At 45.3% G+C, this 26,451-nt stretch overlaps 1 protein-coding gene across 2 annotated transcripts; it reads right to left on the bottom strand.

Annotated features, from left to right (window-relative positions):
- Nucleotides 1-105: 105 nt before the first annotated feature.
- CES5A (carboxylesterase 5A) lies at nucleotides 106-26,184 on the bottom strand. Of its 2 annotated transcripts, XM_043898513.1 has the most exons (13): nucleotides 26,112-26,184; nucleotides 24,662-24,869; nucleotides 21,699-21,837; nucleotides 19,571-19,704; nucleotides 16,418-16,571; nucleotides 15,544-15,648; nucleotides 13,612-13,716; nucleotides 11,808-11,948; nucleotides 8,766-8,834; nucleotides 6,826-6,973; nucleotides 3,161-3,310; nucleotides 593-665; nucleotides 106-501 (listed from the first exon to the last, which is right to left on the bottom strand). In XM_043898513.1, exons 1-13 carry the CDS (start codon nucleotides 26,182-26,184, stop codon nucleotides 270-272), a joined length of 1,731 nt encoding a protein of 576 aa, XP_043754448.1. In that variant the 3' UTR covers nucleotides 106-269. The 2 variants fall into 2 exon arrangements, with proteins under 2 accessions (XP_043754448.1, XP_043754449.1); XM_043898514.1 differs by lacking the exon at nucleotides 3,161-3,310.
- Nucleotides 26,185-26,451: the final 267 nt, after the last annotated feature.

Genomic DNA, 26,451 nt, shown 5'->3' with positions numbered 1-26,451 from the left:
CATTTTTATTTTATTTTAGATGAGTAACAGGATCATGATGATGCCAACTGATGGGCCAGCCCTCTTTCAGATTTACTAAAGAAATCTGGTAGCCTTCCAAGACAAACTGCATTTTTTGATGTTGAAAATAGTTTTTTAAGGATCATCCCCAAGTTCCCAAAACACAGATAAAGCAGCTGATTCCATAAAGTAACTGAACATAGATGAAGCTAATGATGGTGGACGAAATTGTAGGAGAAGGAAAACCAAAACTACACAAAGATAACTTCTCAGGGAGCAAAAGAGAAAATGAAAGGCAGGAGTAGAAAAAGGAAGGTTAAGGAAGAAAGAGAAGCCAGGAGAGCTCCAGACGAGGTCATCATTAAGGGGAGGGTTTCTGTCCAAAATTTCAGCTCCACCTCTTTCAGTCTCTGTCCCACGCTTATGTTCAAGTCCAGCTGCAAGTATTCCTCAGACTGCCTGTAGGCCGGCCACAGAGGCAGACCTTTCCCATTAGGATTCCTGGAAGTGAGAGATTTTTTTGCCTCAAATACCCAGTGAGATTTTCATCCTCAAACACCTGGTTATGGAGGAAGCTGGGAGGTTCACTTACCCAGTCCGAGCAAAGTTAGCCCAGTATCTCATCATCTTCCTGCTCAGTCCTTTCTCTTCCTCTGTGGCTTCTTCTGCAGGAAATAATCACAAAATCTCATTCCCACAATGATTTGCCAGAAGCCCAAGGGGCCTCACATTGGATGAATCACTTTCGCACTTTTCTTTCCATTGCATGCCTAACAGCCTACCAAGTCACCGTACTCATTGTGTATTTGCAATGACTTGCCCAAGGAATCATGCTTTCTAATGGCGGAGGCTGAACACACACCTTTGCTGTCTGTCCAATGCTCTTCCAGCCCTTTATATGTGACTGCGATTTCTTGGGGACAAAGATCACCTCTCTCCCTCTCTACCAATCCATTAATTGTATTTTTTTTTTATTTGAAAATGTAATACTGCTCAAAGTACAAAATTAGAAATACAGGAAGTAAATCTAATGAAAGTTAAGTTTCTTCCCATCTCTTCCCTCTAGTCACTGAGTTACCAGCCTCAGAGGCAACCATTGTTTCCTTGTTTTTGAGAGCACTTCCAAAGGAGTGCAGATGTGCACAGGGGTTTAAGCAGACATCTTTTTACACACTTGGTACTATAATGGACACACATTGTATATCTTTCTCTTTTACTAAAACTGTATCCAGGAGTTAGTTCCACATTGGCACCTATAAAACTTCCATTTGTTGCTCTTTGTTGTTCTAGAAACAGATAATATATAAATATATATTTATATGTATGTGCTTGTGTGTGTGCTCAGTCGTGTCCGTCTCTTTGTGACACCATGGACTGTACCACGCCAGGCTCCTCTGTTCATGGGATTTTCCATGCAACAATACTAGAGTGGGCTATTATTTCCTCCTCCAAGGGATCTTCCCAACCCAGGGATCAAACCCACATCTCTGGCATCTCCTGCTTTGGCAGGCAGATTCTTTTCCACTGAGCCACATGGGAAGCCCATATTTACAGTTAATTATATGTAAATATATAATTCAGGTATCCAGTACTGTATTAATGGGTCTTGACATTTTTTCAATTTTTTGCTCAAAAAAGCAATGTTTCACTGTGTGCATATATATTTTTGCACATGTGGAAGTATAATTGCACACAAAAAAATCTTAGAAGTTGAATTGTTGGACTAATGACTACGTGCATTTTAAGTTTTGATAGAGTGTTCCATTGATATATGAGGTGTACAAATCCCCCACCTGCTCAAATACATTATGTAAAATGTTCTTCCCAACCTTGACCTATGAAAAATGATTACTTGGTCAAGGTTAGTTTTTAATCCTCTTTGCCAGGAGCCAGTCAGAGTAGATTTTTATGCTCAAAAGCCACTGGTGTTTCTGTTTCCATAAACTATCTATTTATATCTGTTACCCAGTTTTTGACTGGGTTGTGCTTTTCTCATTAATTTCACAAGCTCTTCAGGTATCAAGTAATTTAACTCTTTGACACAAACATATGTTGTTCATTTGTCCATTTTTGAGAGTCTATGTGCCCATCACATACTACAGACTCAGTGATAGCTACTGAGTAGTAATAGTAATATGTATTAAGCACTCACCATGTGATTTATGAGAATTGTTTCATTTAATCCTTATGACAACCTAAGAGGTAATTCTGTTATTACTGGCATTAAAGATAAGAAAGAATAAATAAGCAATGAACAAACCACACTACACACACTCTAGAGGAGAGGTTCTGTCCTTATCACAGAGAGGCCAGCATGAATTGGTTAAGGGTCCATATTGTGCAATTTTTTTTAATGAAATAGTTGAGTCATAACTCCTGTGTATAGTTCCTGTGGTTTTTAAATTTTTGATAACCTCACTGAACAGGTCATAAGCTCAGGAATAAATGAGCTAACCTCACTAGAAACAGTTCACAAGCATTCACATAAGATCACCTGAATCCACACCATTTTCAGCTAAAATTATGAAAAATATGGCTTTTGCCTTTGAAAGCCCTGGGTAGTAGCCTCACAAGCTCTGAGAAGGGCAGGGAGGATAAGATCAGGTGTCAGGGAGAGGGAACTAAGTGGCTTTGTTTCTCAAAATGATCAGATTGTGCGACTTCACTGGTGGTCCAAAGACTAAGACTGTGCACTCCCAATGCAGGGGACTCAAGTTCGATCCCTGGTCAGGGAACTAGATCCCACATGCCGCTACTAAGAGTTCACATGGTGCAACTGACGATCCTGTGTGCTGCAAGGACAACGGAAGAACTCACATGCTACAGCTAAGACCCAGCGCAGCCAAGTAAATAAATATCGAATTGCATGAGTGCCCCCAGGAGCCCACCCTGGCTTTAGTCCACCAGACAGAAACATTTATCGAGCAAATGTTGGCCCTTCTTTTTCATCCTGGTTTCTAAAACTATGAGTGGGGCCATTCTCCAGGGAAAGGTTGTGTCTGTAAACCAGAAGTGCAGTCCACACCACCAGTCCTCCCAGGCTCTCGCATAGTGCTGGCGTGGGTGAGGCTTCATGCTAACGGTGGTGATTCTCTCCTTCTCCCCTTATCCTTATTTCATGTTCCTGCAAGAGCAGGAACCCCTCAGGCCAGTTTCTTACCAAACATGACAATGTTGCCCTTCAGGAAGGCGCCTCCAAAGACGAAGCGGATTTCATCAGTGTGATCAGCCTTGACATAAGGTGGCTTCCTGTCCTTCAAGCACTGGGGCTGATGCTGAAATTCATAGAAGTAGACAAGGGCACCAGCATCTACAGGAAGGTAGAGAGGGTTTGTGGTAGGCATGCAGGCAGGGGACAGGAGAGGCTGGCCCCGCACTCCACCCATCTGGTCTGGGATTCACAGACTCACAGGTGGAGCAGCCCAGAGACTAGAGGTGACCTAAACCAAGCCAACTCCTTCCTCATCTGAGGCTAGGGTTTCCTGCTTCTGGAAACAGAACTCATTACCCCTCAGGGCAGCAAAACAGTTCTACTTCTCAAAACAAACAAACAACAAAAACCAAGGGAGGATGGGATAAATTAGGAGAATAGCATTGACATGTATTTATATACCATGTGTAAAACAGATAGTTAGTGGGAAGCTGTTGTATAGCACAGGAGGTCAGCTCTGTGCTCTGTGATGACCTGGAGGGCTGGGGTGGGGGTGGATGGGAGGGAGGTCCAAGAGGGAGGGGATGTATGTATACTTATAGCTGATTCATGTTATTATACAGCAGAAACTAACACAACATCGTAAAGCAATTATTCTCCAATTAAAAAAATTCTTTATACTGATCCAAGATATACCTCCTTGTGACTTCCTTTCACTGACACTGGTTCAACTGTCTGCAGAAAATAGGACAAAGCTATCCTCCTGCTTCCAAGATGCTCCACTGCATCCTATGTTGCTTCATCTCTCTTCTAGTAAACGTCTTTGCTCTGTCATTTCCCCTCCTTCTCTGCATCAGTTTTTCTCTATCGGATCATCACCATCAGTGGCAATAAGCTTACAAAGTCTCTCATTAAAGCACATACACACACACATGCATGCATGCATACACATAGAGAAACACACACAAACATACATACTCTTGGTCTCAACTTCCCCTCCTGTTACTGGCTTGTTTCTCTAAATCCTTTCTAGCTAGCCTTATAATGCAGTTGCCTTGTACTCACTATCTCTGCTTCCTTTCCTCCCATTTTCTCTCTTTTCATCAAAGTTTCAGGTAAAAAGCACAGATTTTAAGTGTACATTTTGATGAGATTTAACAAATGTAGGCACCTTCATGTAAACACCACCCCAGGCAGGATACAGAGCCTTTCCATCACCCCAGAAGTTCCTTGTAGCTCCTCTAGTCATTCTACCAAGAAACACAATATTTTTATTCCTATCACAATTGATTGATTTTGCTTGTTCTTGAACTTTGTGGGAATGGAATAACACAATATGTGCTCTCCTGAACCTGGCTTCTTTGGCTCATCATCATGTTTCTGAGGTTCATCCATGTCTTCCCTGTGTCAGTAGCTGACTCCTTGTCACCAAGTAGTATGCTACTGCATGAATATACCATAAATTATTTATCTATTCGTCTGATGAAAGACATTTTGGGTTCTTTCCCGTTTTGGGCTATTATGATCGAAGCTGCTGTGGATATCCATACACAAGTCTTATGTATATTTGAGTAATACAGTAGGTATATGTTTAACTCTGTAAGAAACGTACTGTTTTCCAGAGTGATTGTAACCATTTCACATTCTTGTCAAACGTACTAAACATTCCACATCCTTGGCAATAATTTTTGGTATATGGTTTGTTTTTAATATTAAACATTAATCATCCTAGCAGGTGTAAATGATTGCCTCATTTTGGGTTTACTTTGTATTTCCCTGATGATTAATACTGTGGAGCACCTTTTCATGTGCTTTTTGTTCTCGTTTTTCCTCTACTGCAAAGTGTCTTTTCAAGTCTTTCACCCATTTGTAAATGGATTATTTGTCTTTTCATTATTGAACTATATGAATTCTTCTATTCTGGATATGGCTTTTTGTGGGATAGCTGTGTTGTGAATATATTCTTCCATCTGTGGCTTGCTTTTGCAGTTTCTTCACTGTAAATCTTAAAAACTCACCAACATAAAGGTCAACATTTTAACAGTTTCAGGGTGTGTAATTCAGCAGCTTTTAGAAAGTTCAGAATGTTGTGCAATCATCACCACTATCTAGGTCCAGAACATACTTGTCACTCCAGACAGAAACCCAGGTCCGTTGAAGCACTCATTCCCTCATTGACCCCTCCTTTTCATTCATGGAAACTGTATGACTCTGTAGATTGGCCTATTCTGGACATATCACATAAACAGAATCACACAACATATAACCTTTTGTGTCTGGCTTCTTACACTTAGCAGTGCTTCCAAGCTTCATCCATGTTGTGGCACGTATCAATATTTCATTCCTTTTTAATAGCCAAATAATAATTCATATATATAAATTAAATATGTATATTCTGCATTGGCAAAAGAATTCTTTATCACTAGCATCACCTGGGAAGCCCCATGATCCAAAAAGATACATGCACCCTAATGTTCATAGCAGCAGTATTCACAATACCCAAAACATGGAAACAACCTAAATGTCCATCAACAGAAGAACGGATAAAGAAGATGTGGTCTGTAAGTGTGTATTTTTATATATACATCGGAATACTACTCAGCCATAGAAAGAATGGAATAATGCCATCTGCTGCAACATGGATGCAACTAGAGATTACTAAGTGAAGTAAACCAGAAAGAAAAAGACAAATACCATATAATATCATTTACATGTGGTATCTAAAATATGACACAAATGAACTTAATTGTGAAATGGACTCAGAGACACAGAGAACAAATTTGTGGTTGCCAAGAGGGAAGGGGGCTGGGGGAGGAATGGACTGGGAGTTTGGGTTTAGCAGATGAAAATTATTATATATAGAATGGATAACAACAAGGTCCTACTGTATAGCACAGGAAACTATACTCAATATCCTGTGATAAACCATAATGGAAAAGAATACTAAAAAGAATATATATATGTATATATGTACATACATATATAGCTGAATTATTTTGCTATATAGCAGAAATTTACACAACATTGTAAATCAACTATACTTCAATTAAAAGTAAATAAATACAAACTTTTTTTAAAAAGAAAGAAGGGCAGGTTTGTGCCCCACAAGTAATCTTCTCTTTCTTATTGCTCCACTACTCCTTACAGATATTTGGGAAGACATTTCCAAGGGCAGGACTTCCCAGGTGACTCAGTGGTAAAGAATCCACCGGCCAATGCAGGAGACATGGGTTTGATCCCTGGGTCGGGAAGATCCCCTGGAGTAGGAATTGGCAACCTGCTCCTGTATTATTGCCTGGAAAACCTGGCAGACTGTAGCCCATGGAGTCACAAAGAGTCAGACACAACTGAGCATGCTCACGCACGTATTCCAAAGAGAAAGGTGAGTGGGGGCCGGCCTCTGAAAATATGGCGGGGGGGGAATGGGACTTTTCTACATAGTCCTGAAGAAAGGAAAGTACTAGAATCAACAAGGACTGATCGACATTCCTGAACCCTGAAAGGCAGGGGAACTGCGAAGGTCGGCATGCAGGGCTATATCCCAGGCAGCCTTGGGAGCTCCCTCTCAGCAAGGGGAACAGAGGGCAGGGTAGACCAGGTGGCTGCCAGTACACAGGCAACAGGGACCCCTGCGGCCACCAGCCTTGCAGCAGAAGGGGTGCGAGGAGACTTACCTGTGTGATATTGAGCTGTGACCAGCCCAGGGATCACAAAGAACACATCTCCAAGCAGATCCAGGAAGCGATTTCGTATATCGACCAGAGAGTGCATGTTGTAGAAATATTCATTAGCCACAAGGTATAAATACTGGACAGGGATGTGCTGTAAAACATCACGGTAGCAAGAGATCCAGGTCAATCGCAATAGCCATCATAGCAAGACTCGCCAAACATTTGCCTTTGCAGGCATAATTCTAAGTGCTTTATATGCATTGTCTCATTGAATCCACACAGTGACACTATGATGCAGGCATCAGAATTAACCCCATTTGACAGGTGAGGGAACTGAGGTTTAGAGAGATGATGTGGTTTGTCCAAAGTGGTGGAACCTTGACCCCTTCACAAGTCTATTTGCATCCAGGTCCCATGTTCTTAACCCTGGTATGAGGTATTTGGTCATGTTCACCCATCCCAACAGTCTACAAGTCCCTCAAATGCAGGGAGAGTGCCTGCTATCACTGTCCAGTTCAGTTCAGTTGCTCAATCGTGTCCGACTCTTCGCGACCCCATGGATAGCAGCACACCAGGCTTCCCTGTCCATTACTAACTCCCGGGACCTGCTCAAACTCACGTCCATCGAGTCAGTGATGCCATCCAACTGACTCATCCTCTGTTGTCCCTTTCTCCTCCTGCCTTCAATCTTTCCCAGCATCAGGGTCTTTTCCAATGAGTTGGCTCTTTGCATCAGCTGGCCAAAGTATTGGAGCTTCAACTTCAGCATCAGTCCTTCCAATGAATGTTCAGGACTGATTTGTTTTAGGATTGACTGGTTTGATCTCCTTGCAGTCCAAGGGACTCTCAAAAATCTTCTTTAATACCACAGTTCAAAAGCCTCAATTCTTTGGTGCTCAGCTTTCTTTATGGTCCAACTCTCACATTCCTACATGACTACTGGAAAAACCATAGCTTTGACTAGATGGACCTTTGTTGGCAAAGTAATGTCTCTGCTTTTTAATATGCTGTCTAGGTTGGTCATAGCTTGTCTTCCAAGGAGCAAATGTCTTTTAATTTCATGGCTGCAGTCACCATCTACAGTGATTTTGGAGCCCAAGAAAATAAAGTCTCTCACTGTTTCCATTGTTTCCCCAACTATTTGCCACGAAGTGATGGAACCGGATGCCATGATCTTAGTTTTCTGAGTGTTTAGTTTCAAGTCAGTTTTTTTTCATTCTCCTCTTTCACTTTCATCAAGAGGCTCTTCAGTTCCTTTATCACTGTACCCAGGACCTAAGACATGCCAGGGTGTGTGGACTCTCAAGAAACATTTATTACGAAAAAATGAATGAAATGAACCTGGCACAGAATACACACTGAGTGTATATTTATGGAAAGAAGAAAGGAAGGAAGGAAAGAAATCTATCTCTGTCTTAGGGTCTAAGTTAAATATATCTCTATATCCCTAGTATAGGGAGTGAATGAATAAATGATTGACTAAAGACTCTCAGCATTGCTAGAACGTAGAACAGTACCTGACTGGTATGTAGTGAATATGGGTCTCTAGTCCCAGGTGGTTTTCAGAATTCAAAACTTTTCAGTTCTTAGATGAATAATTCAGCACATATGCTGAAAATTATATGATATGTTCAGCCCCCACATCCATATGATCACAGAGAAACATATAGTGGGATAAAGTGAATGAATGTGTAGGAATAGTGAAGACCAATGGCTGTGTATCAGTCTAGGTCAGTTTTGGCTGCCGTGTGGGTTATAAGAAGCTTTTGGGTTGTCAGAGCTATTTGGATGTCGAGACTGTGGATAAGGGATTGCAGAACTCTGTTTAGTGAAGATCTACTAAATGAATGAATGAATAAATTTCTATCCCAGCCTTATCCCTGCGTGTGACCCAGGAGTTTTGTGAAATGAATGGATCTCGGAGGAGAGTCAAGCTCACTTACCAGGATTGAGTTTATCAGTTGCAGGGCGAGGGACTTGTTGGAGCCCCCGATGATCTCAGGAAACTCCTTCTGTGGAAAGAAGCAGGGAGTCCTCCGTGAGTATATCAGGTCATAGAAGGGAAACTGGTCTCCCCGAGGGCCCAGGCACCCACCTTTCAGAGGGGAGGCTGGCCAAAGCAGGAACCCTTTCAGCCCCGAGGGGTCCATGTGTAAGGAGCAGCCTGAGTGGGTTGGTTGAGCAATGATGATTCTTTTTCTCACATTTGAATTTATCAGGCAACTGTTGCCTGTCATACCTGAGGTCTTGAGGGAGCTGAGTGGCCACCACGTTATGAGTTGAGTGCGTCCTCTACCAAAATCCTATATGGAACTCCTAGGACCTCAGAATGTGACTGCGTATGGAGAGGAGGGTCTTTAAAGAGGTTGTTAAACTAACATGAGGATGCTAGGGTGGGCCCTAATCCAGTCTGATCAGTGTCCTTATAAGAAGAAGAAATTTGGACGTGCAGAGACTCCAGGGGTGTGCACATGGAGGAAAGACCTTGTGAGGCCACAGCAAGAAGGGGGCCACCGGCAAACCAAAGAGGAGGCCTCAGAGGAAACCAAACCTGCTGGCACTTTGATCTTGAACTTCTAGCCTCTAGGACATTGAGAAAATACATTTCTGTGGTTTAAGCCACCTCTGCAGTATTTCATTATGGCAGCCCTAGGAAACTAATACAGACCACTACTTGGCTTCAACAGCAAGTTGAAGTGGTTTATTTATTGCTCTCTTTCTAAAGTCCTTTGTCATTGGGCTCTCTGAGAAGCCAGAAGTTGGCAGGGGCAGGCAGCGGGTGAGGCTGCAGAGTGGATGGTTAAAAACACAGAGGCTGCTTGGTATAGAGTAAGAGCTACAAGCAGTTATTTTTAAAACTGACCCTTCCCTGGCCAATATCACAGCTTAAAAACACGAAGGAATAGAAATAGTATTCACTTGTCAAATGAATTTCTCTGGTACATTTTCTGCTGAAAATCTTGGGGTAATGAATCATGACAGATATTTAAACAAATCTGTTTTGTGGAATCTGAGAGAACCCCTAGAGTCATTCAAATAATCCACAAGTACATTTTAACTGCTAAGAACCCTCTCTGTATGTTCAGGAGCTAGGATTGGTTTTTGGAGATTGTCTATGGTCTCAGACAACCACAGAAGGACAGCACTCATGCAGGCTTTTGTGCTATACAGACCTGGGCACCAAGTCCTGTCCTTCCCCTTGAATAATTCCAATATCTAACATATGCCTAGCACTTAGACCATATGCCAGGCTATTTGATGTGTACCTGTGAGGCAGGAAGTAACTTTAGCCGTATTTCATAGATGAGGGAACAGAGGTTCAGAGAGGTTAGGCAGCTCCTCAAAGGTCACACAGCTGGTAAATAGAGAACTCAGATTTACAGGCAGAACCTAAATATATAAAACTTATACACTGCTGTCTCCTCTTGAGCTCGGAGATTTAGGAAAGTCACATGAGCCTCTCTGAGCCTCAGTTTCTTTAGCTGCTAAATGGGGATAATAATGCCTGTTTGCATTATTGTACAGTCGCCAAACACTTGGCTTATGAAAGACACTCAGTCACAGTGATTATGATGATGTAGCTGTTATCAGTAGCACCTTTCTTTCTTTCTCTAGTACAGATCCACAAAGCATTAAAAGAACTAACTTAAGCCACAGTCTGTGACTCAGTTGCTTCAATTACAACGAAGGAAAAAAAAATTCCCACCCCACCTGCCCTGAAACACTGCTCTGTATGTCAAATGAATAATCGCCAGAACATGCCTTTAACAACCCAGTGAACTCAGGGTTTTGGTTCCAGAGGACCACCAGCTAGCCTTTAACTTGACAAACCACTGTGTTTCACAGCCTGCATTTCATACACTGTATTTCATTGCCCCTACTTGAAAGGTGGAGGTTGATCTGTAGAAATGAACTAGGAAATATTAAGAATTGAGCACTCTCTTCTGAGGACAGCACACATGTGTGCTAAGTTACTGTAGTTGTGTCTGAATCTTTGCGACCCTGTAGACCGTAGCCTGACAGGCTCCTCTGTCCATGGGATTCTCCAGGCAAGAACACTGGAGTGGGTTGCCATTTCCTCCTCCAGGGAACCTTTCCCAACCATGGATCAAACTTGCATCTCTTATGTCTCCTGCATTGGCAGGTGGGTTCTTTACCACTAGCGCCACCTGGGAAGCCCTCTAAGGACAGATGAAAAGCTTATTTTAAATGCGGAGACTCAAACTACAGGGTCAAACAAATCATGGCTCCTACTAAGCATTCAGATCTCAGCTCAAATGGTCCCTCCTCACAGAAGCCTTTCCTGACCCCTTTTCCCTAAAGGGAGCCTTAGGAGGCTCCCTAAAGAAGCCTCCTCTTCTCAGTCTATGCCCTTCATAGCCCTTAGACTCTTTGAAACCATCCATTCAATCCTGCATATCATCTGTCTCTTCCTTTGAGAAGTAAGCTGGCAAAAAGCAGGAACAATGTGACTTGCTCATTGCTGAATGCTGTTTTTGTTTTTTTTTTTTAATGAGTGCAGGGCATAGAGTAAACCCTTGGTTCATATTTGTTGGATGAATGAAACAATTCAATAATTTTGCAACTTGCACTGGCATTCTTGGAAATGAAATGCAAGAACCAAGGCTGGACATGAAAGTGTGAAGGTTTGCAGTTTTCTAAACCTGTATGAATCTCATCTTTGAGGGAGAAACAGTGCTTATTTGAAACAATCATTTGTAATATTTTGAACAAAGCTCACTTGGATCTATCACTTTTTTGTACCGTTGTTCCTTTAACCCTATAGGAAGAACAGAGTGAACACTTACTACAGCTGCCCCCAATCCACAGTTCTCCTCCTTCAGAGAGAAAAAGTGACTGCTGTGTATTTCGGGTGATGGGCTCCAGCCCTCATAATGCTGGTGAGATCCATGTGCATGCCCAGTGTGAAGCAGACAGCTGCCTGACTGTTGAAGGAGTGGGAGGAGGCACAGAGGAATTCTTACCATGGGTAGCAGGAAGCCACACTCGTGATTATTGACTCCGATGATGGAAGGAACCAGATGAAATGATTTTTGAGCCAACAGGTCTAGCGGCTCATTAGGAAAGAAAAGGCCATCAACCACTCGAGTGAAAGACTTGGTTTTCTGAAACAAGGAAGAAGAGAAAAATCAGCAGCTGTTTCATTTCACAAAATCTGCTGTCCCCAGACTCTAGCCCAACTGAGCCAATCCACTATAGCAAAAGGCATTAAGAAAAGAAAAATCAATCACTCTTGGCCCATCCCGAGGCATCAGTGCTGCCTGGCCAACTCTGCCACTCACTTGGGAAAAGGGGCCCAACTTTTCCGGGCCTGAATTTCCTGGTCTTCTAAAGGTGGATAAAAAAGTAGTAACTCCCTAAGATATATAATACTTTATAATATATATTATATATATATAAAATATAATTCTCAGAAAGTGGCTCCAAGACCAGCAGCATTGCCTGGGAACTTGTTAGAAATGCAAATTCTCGGGCTTCCCTGGTGGTCTAGTGGTAAAGAACCTGCCAGCCAATGCAGGGAGCACAGGTTCGATCCCTGGTCCAGGAAGATCCCACGTGCCTCAGAGGAACTAAGCCCAGTGCGCCACAGCGACTGAAGCCCAAGTGCCTGGAGCCCGTGCTCCACAGCGAGAGAAGCCACCGCTGCCACCGAGAGTAGCCCCTGCTCTCCACAACCAGAGAAACCCTGCACGGCAATGAAGACCCAGCACAGCCAAAAATAAACAAATAAACGAAAATAAATCTTAAAAAAAACACAAACGAATTCTCATGTCTTATCCCAGGCCTGCCATATACAAAACTCTGGGGTGTGCAGCTCAGCAACCAGCCCTCTAGGTGAGTCTGATGCATTCTCAAGCATGGAACCACTGTCCAAATGCAATGGGCAGAGAGCTGAGGTGAGGGGATGGCCAGGGTAGTGTGGGTTGGTGTGCGCGTCTTCCCAAGGCATCTTCCTCAGCACTGAGACTTGGGTCTGGATGGATGGTTCTTGGGTCTTAGGAAGTAACATCTGATTCTATTCATGAGTTTTCTTTTTTTTTTTTTTAAGGTCTCTGTTTTGGGAGTAGGGGTACAAGAGAGCCCACAAAAAGAACTTTCACACTACACTGAGTCAAGAACTTATCTATTTCCTGGATCCTAGTACAACTTGTAGCAGATTTTTTAATCCATGCCAAATAATTGCTTAACAAATGTTGGAATTGGACAGTAAGGACTTCACTGTCTCTCAAGGACTATCAGAGGGTCTCAAGATTGGAAGATTAGGCATAAAAGATTATCCAGTCCAATGAATTACTTGGTGATTGAAATTCATCTGCAGTCATTTAGACCCTGCTTGCATACCTACAGAGGTGGGTATCTCACTGTGTTCTAAAGGAGCTGATCCCTTTTCAGATAACTGAGTTTTTAGAAAGTGCTTAGTTATGGCTCCCCAACTTCCAGCTCTTGATCTTGACGTTAGCTCCTGGTGGCCTGTGGAGTAAATGTGGACCCTGTTCCCTGTGAGATCCCTTCACTGATGTAGAGATAATCGCAATCTTTGTGTTTTGTTGTGTCTTCTCCAAGTTAAGCAGCACCCTGGCTTGTCAATCTCCTTAAAATAAACTGTAAGAGTTCTATATCCCACATTGCTTTTTTAATAGTTATTACTAGGAATCCCCAACCCCTATCTGTCCAAGTTCTGAATCGAAATAAATAAGAGAGAGGTAGGATTTGTTTACGATTCCATTCAAAGGACAACCTTGTCCCCAAATTCCCCTCCCTCTTCACCTGGTTGATGCTCAGCAACTCCTTGGAGGACTTTGCCCGCAGGCATTGCAGCAGAGCCACGGAGTCTGACGCACTGCAGTCACAAATACTTGCAATTGTCTGCAACTATTTTCAGAGAAGGAACAGGTCAGTGCACAGAACTGAAAGCCTCCAGGAAAATGAGAGTTGAAAAACGTCCTCAATCCAGCCCTAAGCTGCTGCTTTATATGTGAAGACCAGCATGTGGCCTCTCCCACCACAGGCCCATAATGGAATGCACACATTGAGGACAGGTTGGCATTGCATCATCCTTTCTCTCTTGCCTGATCCTCCTCACCATCTTTAGTAATCACCTGAGCTGGATCTGTCTCAGCCTGTCAGCCCTGCTCAAGCCCCACCACCACCCCAACCATCTGAACATGTCCTGAACATCCTTTTTCTGTCTCTACACCAATTCCATTTATTCCTGAAGGCCCCAGCCCCATCTTTTCCAGGATGTCCTTTTAGACTATAGACCCCGTGAGTCCTTCCTCTTCTAATCTCCTGTTGCTCTAAGTGTCCTCACCTTCCTGCCCTAGTTAGCCTTTGCCAAACACCTTCCTACTCTCTCCCTGGACTTGGCCCTTGAAAGTAGTGGTCCTTACTCTTCTGGGAGTCATGGATGCTCTGAGTATCCAATGGAAGCTACAGACCCTCTCCCTGAAAGATGCACACACATGCAGTCTGCATAGAACTGCAGGGGTTCTAGAACCACCTCTTCTACTTTCCATGGATTCCAGGTTAAAAATCATAAAAAGGATTGATGCCATCCAACCACCTTATCTTCTGTCACCCCCCCTTCTCCTGCCCTCAGTCTTTCCCAGCATCAGGGTATTTTCCAATGAGTTGGCTCTTCGCATCAGGTGGCCAAAGTAGATTAAATAAATAAGCCATACATAATATAGAGGACTGAGTTATATATCAGCAAAAGAATATACCAGCAAAGAATAATGGATAAGATGTAAGAACTATCTCACACACACACAGTCTTAAGTTAGTATGTGCCTTCTCCACTTAAACACTCATTGGTCTTAAAATAGAGCAGGGAAAACAATGAGCACTCAATATATGTGTGGCAAACGCACAAACTAAAAGTAGCTTGATATATCATTCTACCAAAATCAATATTCTCTGTGTATTGAGAGTATTTTTAAAAATCATATTAGAGCTCTAGGTTCCCACTCTTGGTTGCTATTTTCTACAAGGTGGTTAAAAAAATGCACCACTATTGTGAATGATACCCAGGAGATGGCTCCATAGTCCAGTGCTAAATTAGTATTCATTGAGTGAATCGGCTCATTCGTGAGCTCATTCATTCAGCAAACATTTAGAATCTCCTAATACACACCAGATACTCTGCTGGGACATGAAAGATACAGAGAGACCTTGACCTCCAGGTCCTCTTATCTGGCAGAGCGCTAAGACAAGATGATAGATGACAAATATCTGGGGCACATGCTTCACTTCCCCCTCACAATCTCATGCCAGACAGCATTTATCAGTCACAGTGTTATTTCACTCTGAGCTGGAAACAACCTCAGAACCTTTCTTAACATAGCACTCTAGGTGAAGTAGAGAAAGCAGATAAGCGATACATAACATACAAAACTGAGTCATATATCACCAGCAAAGAATAATGGATAAGATGTAAGACTATCACACATCTGCTTACATCGCCCCTCCCACCCCGCCACACACAGGCAAGCACACCGGCAGTAGTGCATTGTGCACCTGGGCCCATGTCCTATTGAACCAGACCTTCCATGAAGTCAGAAGGGTCACCTCGGGCCAACATCAGATAGATCCTTTGGTCATGGTCAGTACGGACAGCCAAGCAGACGGTCTCTGGACACCTGACCCCATTCTCTCTTGACCAAAGAGAGGAAGCTGGAGAAGAGTTAACAATATACCTACATCATCATTCCTCTCATAATCAGGGGCCTTCAGGTAAGGGATGATGGCCACCCCACTCTCCATGATGGCTCTGTGGAATAAGCCTTCAGTCATGGGGGACAGAATCTGGAGAGAGAACACAGGAGGCCCAGGAAACGTTATTCAGGGAGCTTCCCACCCATCACACAGAACACCCAGCCTTTCTTTAGAGAAAACTTGCATAGAGATGCAGATGTGGAGAACAGACTTGTGGACACAGCGGGGGAGGGTGGGGGTGGGATGAACTGAGAAAGTAGTCCTGGCGTGTATATATTACCATGTGTAGAGCAGACAGCTAGTGGGAAGCTGCTGCATGACACAGGGAGCCCCGCCTGGCACCCTGTGACAACCTAGAGAGGTGGCAGGAGGGAGGTGGTGGGGGGCTAAAGAGGGAGGGACACATGTATACGCAGGGCTGATTTGTGTTGTTGTGTGGCAGAAACAATAAACATTTTAAAGCAATTAAAAAATTAAAAATAATAAAAGAAATAAAGAAAACTTCCTAGGAAGCCTCCTTAAGTGTTCTAAACTTAGAGGGAAAGAAGTCTTGGTTTGGGAATTTCAAGGATTAGCTGCCAAGGTTTGGGCAAGTCTTCTAACCTCTCAGAGGCCCAGGTTCCTCATGAACTTGGAGGTCAAGCCTTCTGGCATGGGAGTGCTGGCTCCTTCACTTCTTGCCCTTGAAATGAGACTAAGCCCCTCACTCACCATGTATTTGTGAGGTTCGAGGGAGACAATGTGTTTATGAGCGTTTGTTCAACATGAAAGCAACAATTAGATGTGCATGACTCATTGTCTTCATTTTTGTCACCTCCCCCACCGAGGTTCCTTCAGGTCCCAAAGAGAAGAAACTCACAAGGCTGGAAACACTTATTGCTCCTGCTGACTCGCCGAAGATGGTCACGCGGCCTGGGTCCCCACCGAAGGACTCAATGTTTTCCTGGACCCACATCAGGGCAGCCACCTGGTCCATGAAGGCCCAGTTCCCCAGCGCATGCTTGTCCCCTGTGCTGTGGACGAGAGGCAGGGTGAGAATGCTCATCTGGCCGCTGTCTGCTTCCCACAGCCCCGGGGGTCGGAGGAGGAGGCTGTGGGCTGTGTCAGGGCACCGCCACTCCAGCTGGAGAAAAGCAGGGAGTCAGAGGCCTGAGGTCGCTGGGAGAACCAGGCTTAATTCTCACCCTCTGTTGGGATTTGGGTTTCTTTGAGAATCTGATGAAAACTCTATACCCCCAGAAAAATGTATGGACAATCTGGTATGTGCAATTTCAGGGTATTCACAGGCTCCCCTGAATCCATGGATTCCAGAAGAGTCCTGCTCCTGAAAGTTGGTCTGCACCAGGAAGCAAGACCTCCCTGGGCACAGGGGTTCCAAGTGAATGACTGAATGAAAAATAATGATAATAATAGCAGCTGTTGCAGCGTCATGTACAATGCTGTCCCCAGGGCTTTATAGCTGAAGTTCCTTTAACCTCCCACTCTGTGAGGTAGGTGGTGCTGGTCTTTCTCCTTCATCCTTCTGGGTCCTCTCTGCCCTTCTCCACCTTGTTCTCAAAAGGCTGACTTTCATGAACTACCCCACCCAGGCTCCCCACTGTGTGCAGTCAGAGGAAGGCACTGGATGGGGGTTTCAGGGTGGAATATTGAGAGACAGATTCCATCACCCCATGTTCCCCCACCTCTACTGGGAAGTGGTTTGGGCAGTGGCTGCATTTCTTGGCAGCCAGAACTCACTCATGTCATGCCCACCCCCATCAGTGGTATCCGCAACCATGTTCTAAGGATACTGAGAGATTCATTGTTTCCATCTCACAGACAGGAAGCAGAGGCATGAGAGGTGAAGTTCCTTGCCCAGGAGCTAGAAAATTGCAGATCTGGGTCCATTCTCCTAACTGTGTCCCCGTGCTGTTGGGTAGTTCATGTATGCTACCCACCACGTATGAGAGTAACCTCGGGATCATAGTCTACTCCTCCTCCATCTTCTAATCCCCCACACCCACTCTTCCCCTTGGTTCTCTCTGTCTGTCCCTGATGCCTGGGATGGCCCCAACTCCACCCTCTCTCTCCCACAATGCCTGCATCTGGTCAGGAGCCACACTCTGCTAATTTCACTTCCACTCCATCATGGCTTCCACGTTGGTTCCCATTCCTCCCTTTGTTTATCCTGATTCATAACCTGGTCACTTATGATCTGGGTGACCATGAGCAAGTCACTTAACGTGCTTTGCCTCAACGTTCTTATGTCTGAATGGGGTTGATTAACGGTACCTGCTTCCCATGACTGTTGTGAAGACTGACAGTGCAGGCACACAGTAAGTGCCATGTCCATGCTAGCAATCCCTCTAGTTATTCAGCCACCAGCCTGCTTCACCCCGTGACCTGCATCTAGGCTGTATAGCAGCACCCCAACCAGATGTCCCATCTGAAGCCCAGGCACCCCTGGGCCAGCCCGCACCCTGCTCTGAGTGACTTTCCACTATACTGCTCTGCAGGGCACTCCTGGATCCCTCCTTCTTTATCCACTAAAAACCAGTCACCATGCACAGCCTGGCATTCAGGGTCTTTCCCAATCAGGCCTGGCCCTACCTTTTCACACCCATTTCCTTTCATATCCTCAGTTACCTGTCTATTCGAACCCAGATGTTATAAACAACCTTTGGAAACCTATCCGTTGAGAGAATATTGGCAGAATCCCAGTGTACAGATCTGCTAAACATGTAATCACTCTGGTCAGGACATTAGTCTGATCTCAGTCCTTTCTGCCTCCACTGCAGCCTCTCAGTCACCTCCCTGTGCTACATGCCCCAAAACCCAGTTTGCAAATACTGTTCCAGCCCCACATGCGGCTATGTTTCCTTCCAACTTCCTAGTCTTTGCTCAGGCTCTCTCCCAACCCCTCGTGCCTAAGTCCAACCCCGTCTTTAAGGTGCAGTTGGTTCCAATCCCACCTCTCTCAGGAAGACGGGCTGATTTCTTGCAGCTCCCGCCTGTTTCTACATGCAGCTCTAGCGCCTCTTACCCTCAGAACGTGACTGATGTCCTGCCTGGGAGCCTGGGGATTTGTGTCCCTGTGTTATTTTCCCCCTGACACTGGCAGCCTCTCAAGGGCAGGATCCATGCTGGACTCCTTGCTGCCTTCCCCATACTTTCTGACCTTTGGCTCACACTGCATCCTGGCCAGGGCTTGAGTTCTGCCATCTTCTACGTAGGATCAAGGAAGTGGCCAAGAGACCTAGCTCTGTTCTGTGACCTCTGGGAAGTTGTTTCACCTCTCTGTGCTTCCATCTTTCAAGTGTAAAATGAGAATAACAATAGTATGTTTCTCACAGAATTAGTCTGGGGTGAGTTATAACGAATGCATAGCAAGTGCCCGGCATGGTGTTGGGCTCATATGAGCACTGAAACATGCTTGATATTACTTGGTGGGGGAGGGAAGTCATCAATGGAGTGCTTATTCCTAGGTGAGCAATGGAGGAGCCCTGATGTGGGCCCCGATGGCAGACACTTGGAACTGCTCACACTCCCGGTTTCCTCATCTGCCAGGAACACATTTCCCTTGCAGTTGAGTGTGCTATTATGACTGAATTCTGCCAACTGTATGTAAACAGAGCAACAATCATCCCCTCCAAGCTGACCTGGAAAGACCACCCTGGTATGACTCTCCTGCTTGTTCTCCATCTGCTGGCCAAGTGCAGAGGAGTTGGGTGGGGCCCTAGAGGAGAGATGGAAGGAGCCTGGGTCCCTGATTGACCGTGGAGAAAAATGCCTGTCAGTCAGAAACACTTGGTTGGATTTCAGTTGAGTGAGAAGGAAATTTTTATAATTTGAAGCCACTAAAGCTTGAGGCTCATCTGTTACAGCTGCTAAAATGACCTAACTAGTTTGGGCCAAATTAGTTCAGAGCCACTGAAGGCTCATTTCTCCTTAGGTTGCCGAGCACTAAGTTCCCTGTGGCTGTGCCCAGCTGCTCCTTGGGGGTCAGGGGTATCAATCCGTTGGGGAGACTCACTTGAAGAAGCCAAATATTCCTAGTCGGTACTGGATGGTCACAACCAGCACGTTCTCATAGGAAGCCAGGGCGGACCCATCGAAGATGGACGCTGAGCCAGTCTCGAAGGCGCCGCCAGGGAGCCACACCATGACCTGAGGAAGGGGAAAGGAACCCTCCAGCCAGTCCAGCAGGCATCCACAGCCCCTCCCCATGCATGCTGGGACATTCTTTCTTTAGGGAAATAGGAATGTTTCACTTTCCTTCCCAAACAGCCTCAGAGGTTTTGCCTTTTGAAGAAGGCCCAGGGGTTAAGTTTGCCTGGGTTTGATTCCCATCTCTGCCCTTGACTAGCGGTGTGGCTTTGAGCAGCCTTCTGAACCTCTCTGAGGTTTGTTTTTCTCATCTGTAAGATGTGCAGAATGAAAGTGTCTCATTTACGAGGTTAGCATGACGTTTAAAAAAAATTCTTCATCTGAAGTTCATGGAACAACATTGGCATATTTCAAGAGCTCAAAAAGTGTTAACTGAATGTCATGAAACTTGTGACCCACAGAAACATGGAAATAGCTATAAGCGATATATGAGACCAAGAGCCACTTAAACTGTTTTAATCTAGAGTTTATATCCACTTACAGAGAGAAGAGAAGAGAGGAGGGAAAAAGAGAAAAGTGTGGAAGTTTTACTTTATCAATTAGAAAAACTGGGACCAGGAAACATCAAACATTCAAATGGTATTATCACCATGTATATACTTAATGTATGTGTGCGAAGTCACTTCAGTCGTGTCCAACTCTTTGCCACCCCATGGACTATAGCCCGCCAGGCTGCCCTGTCCATGAGATTCTCCAGGCAGGAATACTGGAGTGGGTCGCCATTACCTTCTCCAAGGGATCTTCCCGACCCAGGGATCGAACCTGAGTCTCTTACTAAGTCTCCTGCATTGGTAGGCAAGTTCTTTACCACTAGCACCACCTGGGAAGCCCATACTTAATGACTATTACCATGTATATACTAATTTTTAAACAATCCCTTCTCTTCTAAAAGTCATGTTAATGACTATAACTCATGGGGTAGGAAAGAGAAGAAAGCCATGGAGGTAAAGGAGAACTGGACCAAGCACTGGCTCGACACCCAGATCTGCCACTTACTGTGTGTCTAACGTGGACCAAGTTGCTTATGCCCTCCCTGATTCTCCGCTTCCTCATCTGTAGAATAGGTCCACTAATCCTCCCCCACTTGGTTATTGTGGGGGCTTAGATGAGAGAATGAACAGTACCCGGCATACAGTCAGCCCTCAATAGGTGTTGCTGTTATGATACAGTAGAGCAAGTCTCTGTTGCAGTGGCAAGGGGGAGAGAGAGGGTGATGGAGGGTGTGGTTCAAAATCAGATGTATAGTACACTCACTTGTACAAAGATCTTTCTCATTCTTAAGTGAAACATTTCCCATTATAACCTGTCTTCATCTGAAAATAAAAAATTTGCAAAAGGCAACTATCTTCCTTAAAACAGGATGTCCCCCAGACTTCCTGGGTGGGCCAGTGGATAAGAATCTGCCTGCCAATGCAGGGGACACTGGTTAAATCCCTGGTCTGGGAAGATTCCACATGCCTCAAAGTGACTAAGCTCGTGTGCCACAACTACTGAGCTCTCACTCTAGAGCCCGGGAGCCATAGCTACTGAAGCCCATGCCCCCTAGAGCCCATGTTCTGCAATAAGACAAGCCCCAGCTCACAGCAACTAGAGAAAAACCCTCGCAGCAACAAAGACACAGCATGGCCAAAAAGAAACGAATACATAAATATTTTTTAAAAGATAGGATTTCCCAAACCAAAAAAATCAGAGTCCTTCAAAGCAGGGTCTTTTCTGTTTGCAGACTATTTAATACCCAACAGAGGCAAAAAACAAAACAAAATAAACAATCAGAGGTCAAATTACTAACCATAAAGAAGTAATCACAAAAGAAGACAAAGCAAATCTGTCAGTAGAATGATTTTTAAGAAAGCTATTGACATGTCAAGTGAGTACATTTCCCTTTTACCCAAGGGAGCCTAGATTCGATTCCAGATATCCAGCCACCCCACCCAGGTCCCAGGCCCAGAACCTGTAACTGCAGTCCCCAGCGCAGCAGGAGCTGCGAGCCTTACCGGGAGCCTGGAGCCGGTTTCCGCATGGGCCGGTGCGTAGATGTTAAGGTACAGGCAGTCTTCCGATACTCTGAATTTGGGGTAACGCACCTTGAGAATGTGTTGATCTGTGAACAGCCACTCTAAATTCTGGAAGCACCTTGGAAAAGGGAAGGAGAAACCCCCAGAGTTGCTGTCAGCAGACCTGCCTGGGAGGGGCCAGCTTTTATGACAGCAGGGAGGCCTAGTGATCTCCTATGCCTGAGCAGAATAGGGATTCAGTGCTCTGGTACAAAATTTAAAAACATCCCAGTCCCCATGGTGGCCCATACAAGCTGTGCATGTTAAAGTCATTTCAGTTGTGTCCAACTCTTTGCGACCCTATGGATTATAACCCACCAGGCTTACATGGGATTCGGTCCATGGGATTCTCCAGGCAAGAATACTGGAGTGGGTTGCCATGCCCTCCTCCAGGGGATCTTCCTGAACCCAGGGATCAAACCCATATCTTCTGGGTCTACTGCATTGGCAGGCAGATTCTTTACCACAGGTGCCACCTGGGAAGCCCAAACAAGCTATAATTCTCTTTGATCTGGTTTCTGGGTAAGAAAGCACATTGTGCAGAATAATTATACCATGAACCCCCAGGACCCACTCATGCCTACCCCCAGGACCCACTCATGCCTACCCCCAGGACCCACTCATGCCTACCCCCATCACTATGATCCAGACACACACATAAAGACTCAAGCTGGCTCAACAACTCTCCAAGCTGTAGCCAGTAGGTCACAGGGATGTATATCAAGGGTTGTGCTCTCGGGGCTCCCTTTTCTGCCTCTAGAGGAACAAAAGGACATTCCCAGGCCTTTCTACCGGAAACAACAGAGGTAGGCTAGCAGGAAGATTCCTGCAATCAGGCCTTTGCTTAAGCTTGTCCCTCTGCCCTGACTACTTTCTCCCCAGATCTGCTTGTTCACATTCTTCCCTTTCTTTCAGACTCTGTCAAAGTGTCACCTTCTTCAAGAAGCCTCCTGAGATTTCTCCAGCTAGACCATAGCTCTTTGGAATTGTTTAGTTGCTAAGTCATGTCAGACTGTTTTGCGACCCCATGGACTGTAGCCTGCATGGCTCCTCTGTCCATGGGGTTTCCCAGGCAAGAATACACAAGTGAGTTGCCATTTCCTTCTCCAGGCGAGCTTCCCAATCCAGGGATTGAACCTGTGTCTCCTGCGTTGGCAGGTGGATTCTTTACCACTGAGCCACCTGGGAGGTCTTTGGAAACATGTATATATTTTGTGTTCTTTCCTAGAATCTCTCCTAGTGAACAGCTAAAAGCCTAGGGTTCTGTATGAGTCACCATGGTACCTTAGAGTTCCTATCCCAAGGCATAGTAGGATTAAGTGAGATTATATATGTGAATATGTCTAGTAAGTGCTCAATTAATGTTCATTGTTTTTCTAAAATAGAATAGTGTACAGATTAGGCAGCAGAAAATCATTGCTTCAAATACTTTTTTCTTCCTTTGTATGTTGTATATCAGAAATTGGGGCTCACTGCTTTTAACAAAGCTATATCTGGCCTCCCCTCAAGACTCCCTCACTGACCTGCTCTGACTCCCTAATGCTTGCCTTGTCACCCCATATTTTAACTGTCCTTATTGTTTATGTCTTCACCACCACAGCCAGTCTGCAGATTCCTTGAGGGAAGCTGTGTCTAACTCACTGTCATGATCCCAGGGCCTAATGGAGAGCCAGTTTCTGAGTTGATTCTCAGTGGATATTAGTTGAATAAATGAATGAACATACAAGGTTCAACTTATTGTCCTCGGTGTCTGGACAACATAGGGTTTTCTTCTGTGGCTTAGTTTTCGGGCACCAGGGTCCTCCCTCTGCCTGGGACCCCAGTACCAAGAACCAACATGGCCCAATCTGAGGGCTTCACAGAATCTGAGAGTTGAAAGATTCTTGGTGGACTTCGCTGGTGGTCCAGTGTTCAAGAATCTGCCTGCCAGTGCAGGGGACACAGGTTGGATCCCTGGTCTGGAAAGACTCCACATGCTGAGGGGCAGCTAGGCCCATGAGCCACAACTACTGACCTCGTGTGCTGCAACTACTGAAGCCTGCATGCCTAAAGCCTGCACCCCTAGAGCCTGCTCTTTACAACAAGAGAAGTCACCGTGATGAGAAACCTGTGCAATGGGCTAGAAAGCAGCCCCTGCTCACCAGAACGAGAGAGAGCCCGAGCAGCGACGAAGACCCAGCAGAGCCAAAAGTAAGTAAATAAATAAACTTATACTTAAAAAAAAGATTCTTGGCATTTCCAAGCCTCACCTCCCACCCAGTGCACAAGATACCTCCACAATTTACCTGGGAGCTGCTTGTTCATCTAAGCTGGAAAATTTGCAGTGTCTGGGATAATCAGCCCTCCCAGCTGCCCTGGGTCACAGAGACACATTCATGTATCTGTTCCACAGGTAATCATGGATTCCCCACTATGGGCCAGGCCCTGCATTGGGCACCATGTGAATTGCTAGAGTTAAAATTCCTCTGGGATGGTTCTCACCCTAAAGACCTGACCCAGTCCCATGGTGGAGACTAAGCCTGGGGTAGAGGTCACTTGGAGACACATCAATAACCTCTTTTAACCCAAAGACTCAGTCAGCCCATCACAGTGGTTCCCTAGCCTGACTGGTCCTCAATATCGCTTGAGAGCTTCTTTACAACCCAGTTTCCCAGGCCCAGCTCTGGGGATCCAGGGAGTTCAGAAGAGAGCCCAGGGACTCTGCTTGTTTAAACAGGTGGGAAACCATGTTAAACAAGGTGGGGAGCCATGCCATCACAGAAGCCTCAATCACACCTGACCCTCCGCATCCTCCTCACAAATGCACCCCCTTTTCCACTGGACTGTATGAACTTTACTCCCCCTCCACATTCTGCCCCTACTCACAGGTCACAGGCCACCCCTGGGACCAAGCCAGTTCTTACAATTTAGGGTAGGACGTGGCATTTAGGAAACCATTCCAGGGCAGTAAAGGCTCCGGGTTTGCAAATCGCAGGGGCCCTACAGGGGGTGCGGCATAAGGGACCCCAAGGAACACATTCACGAGCATGTCGTTTCCCAGAACAGAAGCTTGCGTCCCCCGGACCCATCCCAGGTTGGTGTGCCTGGTTGGTGCATCGGCGGTGGCTGGCCCTGAGGAAACACATAGGGAGGAATTAGGGGCGCGAGGAAGAGGCTGGGAACAAGCCAAACTCAGAGTTTCTCAAGGTGGGGCGCTCTTTCTCAACCCAGAGACTGTGCAAGTATCTGGACTCCTTCTCAATGAATCCATGTCCACTGCTCCTTTGACATTCCCCGAGAAGTCATCTTCATCAGAGCACTCACTGAATGTCTCCTAGGGTCACAGCACCAAGCCACAAAACTTTCTAAGATGTAAGTTGGGAACCCATCTCCCTGCTGCTGCACACAAGCTTTTCTTCACTGTGGAAGAGATGCACACTAGCCTTTATAGAGCCTGTGTGTGTTAGTCATTCAATTGTGTCCATCTCTTTGTGACCCCGCGGACTGTGTAGCCCTCCAGACTCCTCTGTCCACGGAATTCTCCAGGCAAGAATGCTGGAGTGGGTTGCCATGCCCTTCTCCAGGGGATCTTCCCGACCCAGAGATCGAACCTGGATTTCCAGCATTGCAGGCGGATTCTTTACCCTAGGACTCAATAAAATCTGGCCCACATTTCAGTTATTTTTATACCCACCGGCATAACTGCTGGCATGTCTGTGTATCACCTGTGTGACTACTGGCTTTCTTCTTTACTTAAAATTAAATTGAGATAGACTTCTAAAATTTTACTTAGGGGAATTCTAAACAATGCCATCTATGGAACTGTGGCTTTGATGACTTAGGTATATGCTTTTGAGTACACAAGAAAATACATATAGAGCAACAAAACCAAAAAATTATCTTACACTACCTGAAATCAGTTCATTTACCTCCAGGGGTACAAGGATAACACTTACAGAGACTGTGCAAGTTTCTCGGTATCCACATCAAATATGGAACCTTGAGAAGTTAGTTGCCCAGCTATTTACTTAGGAGGGCCCAGATTTCTTGGCATTACCTGTTCTAAAGTCATTTCAACAGTGACAGTCCTGCCTCAGCAGTAGGTGTTATAGAAACACAGGCTCCGTTCCACGCCCTTCCAAGCCTCCCAAGATTCAAGCAACCCAAAGACAGGACAGGATCTTCTGTGGTCTACACACACCTGAGAAGGAGACTCTGGCCTGGGGCTCTCAGCAACACCAGGACATGGGTCAGGTGCCCTGAGGTTCTACACAACCCTACATTTTCCATTTTCCACCAGTGAAAAATCCTCCAAGGCAGGGAAATCCCCTATCCCATCTTCTGAGAGCCCTCCTCTCCCACTGGGCGTCTCACCCTTGATGGCAGCTGCAAGGACCCAAACAGCCCAGATCAGGGTCTGGCCTGAGTGCACCCACTCCCCACTCATCTGGCCGGCCCGCCTGACTCTCTGGACATCCATGGCCACAGCTGGCCTCAAGGATCTTCCGTCAGGGACAAGAAGATAGGAGACAGTGTTGAGCAGGCAGACACAGGACACAGCCTCAGTGAAGAATAATAGCTAAGATTTTCAGAGGAATTGGCCAAACAAGACTTTCCTGTTCTGATTTACATAAGAAGCTGATGATTAACTCTTGAGTGCAGGATTGGGTGTGTGTGGGGGCGGGGGGCATTTAGAGATAATTTGATTCACAGG

Source organism: Cervus elaphus, chromosome 4 (genome assembly GCF_910594005.1).
Source record: "Cervus elaphus chromosome 4, mCerEla1.1, whole genome shotgun sequence".
Taxonomy (NCBI): Eukaryota; Metazoa; Chordata; class Mammalia; order Artiodactyla; family Cervidae; genus Cervus; species Cervus elaphus.
Note: the sequence above shows the minus strand (reverse complement) of the source record. Positions and strands in the feature narration are given on the sequence as shown.

What these genes read in the sequence shown, in the direction of transcription:
- CES5A (XM_043898513.1), bottom strand. Translation starts at nt 26,184, where the DNA reads ATGAGTGGGGAGTGGGTGCACTCAGGCCAGACCCTGATCTGGGCTGTT. An exon ending in AAACCGGCTCCAGGCTCCCG is followed by an intron (nt 19,705 to 21,698) that starts GTAAGGCTCGCA and finishes CCCCTTCCTCAG; the next exon opens with GTCATGGTGTGGCTCCCTGG. An exon ending in AACTGATAAACTCAATCCTG is followed by an intron (nt 6,974 to 8,765) that starts GTAAGTGAGCTT and finishes GATGTTTTACAG; the next exon opens with CACATCCCTGTCCAGTATTT.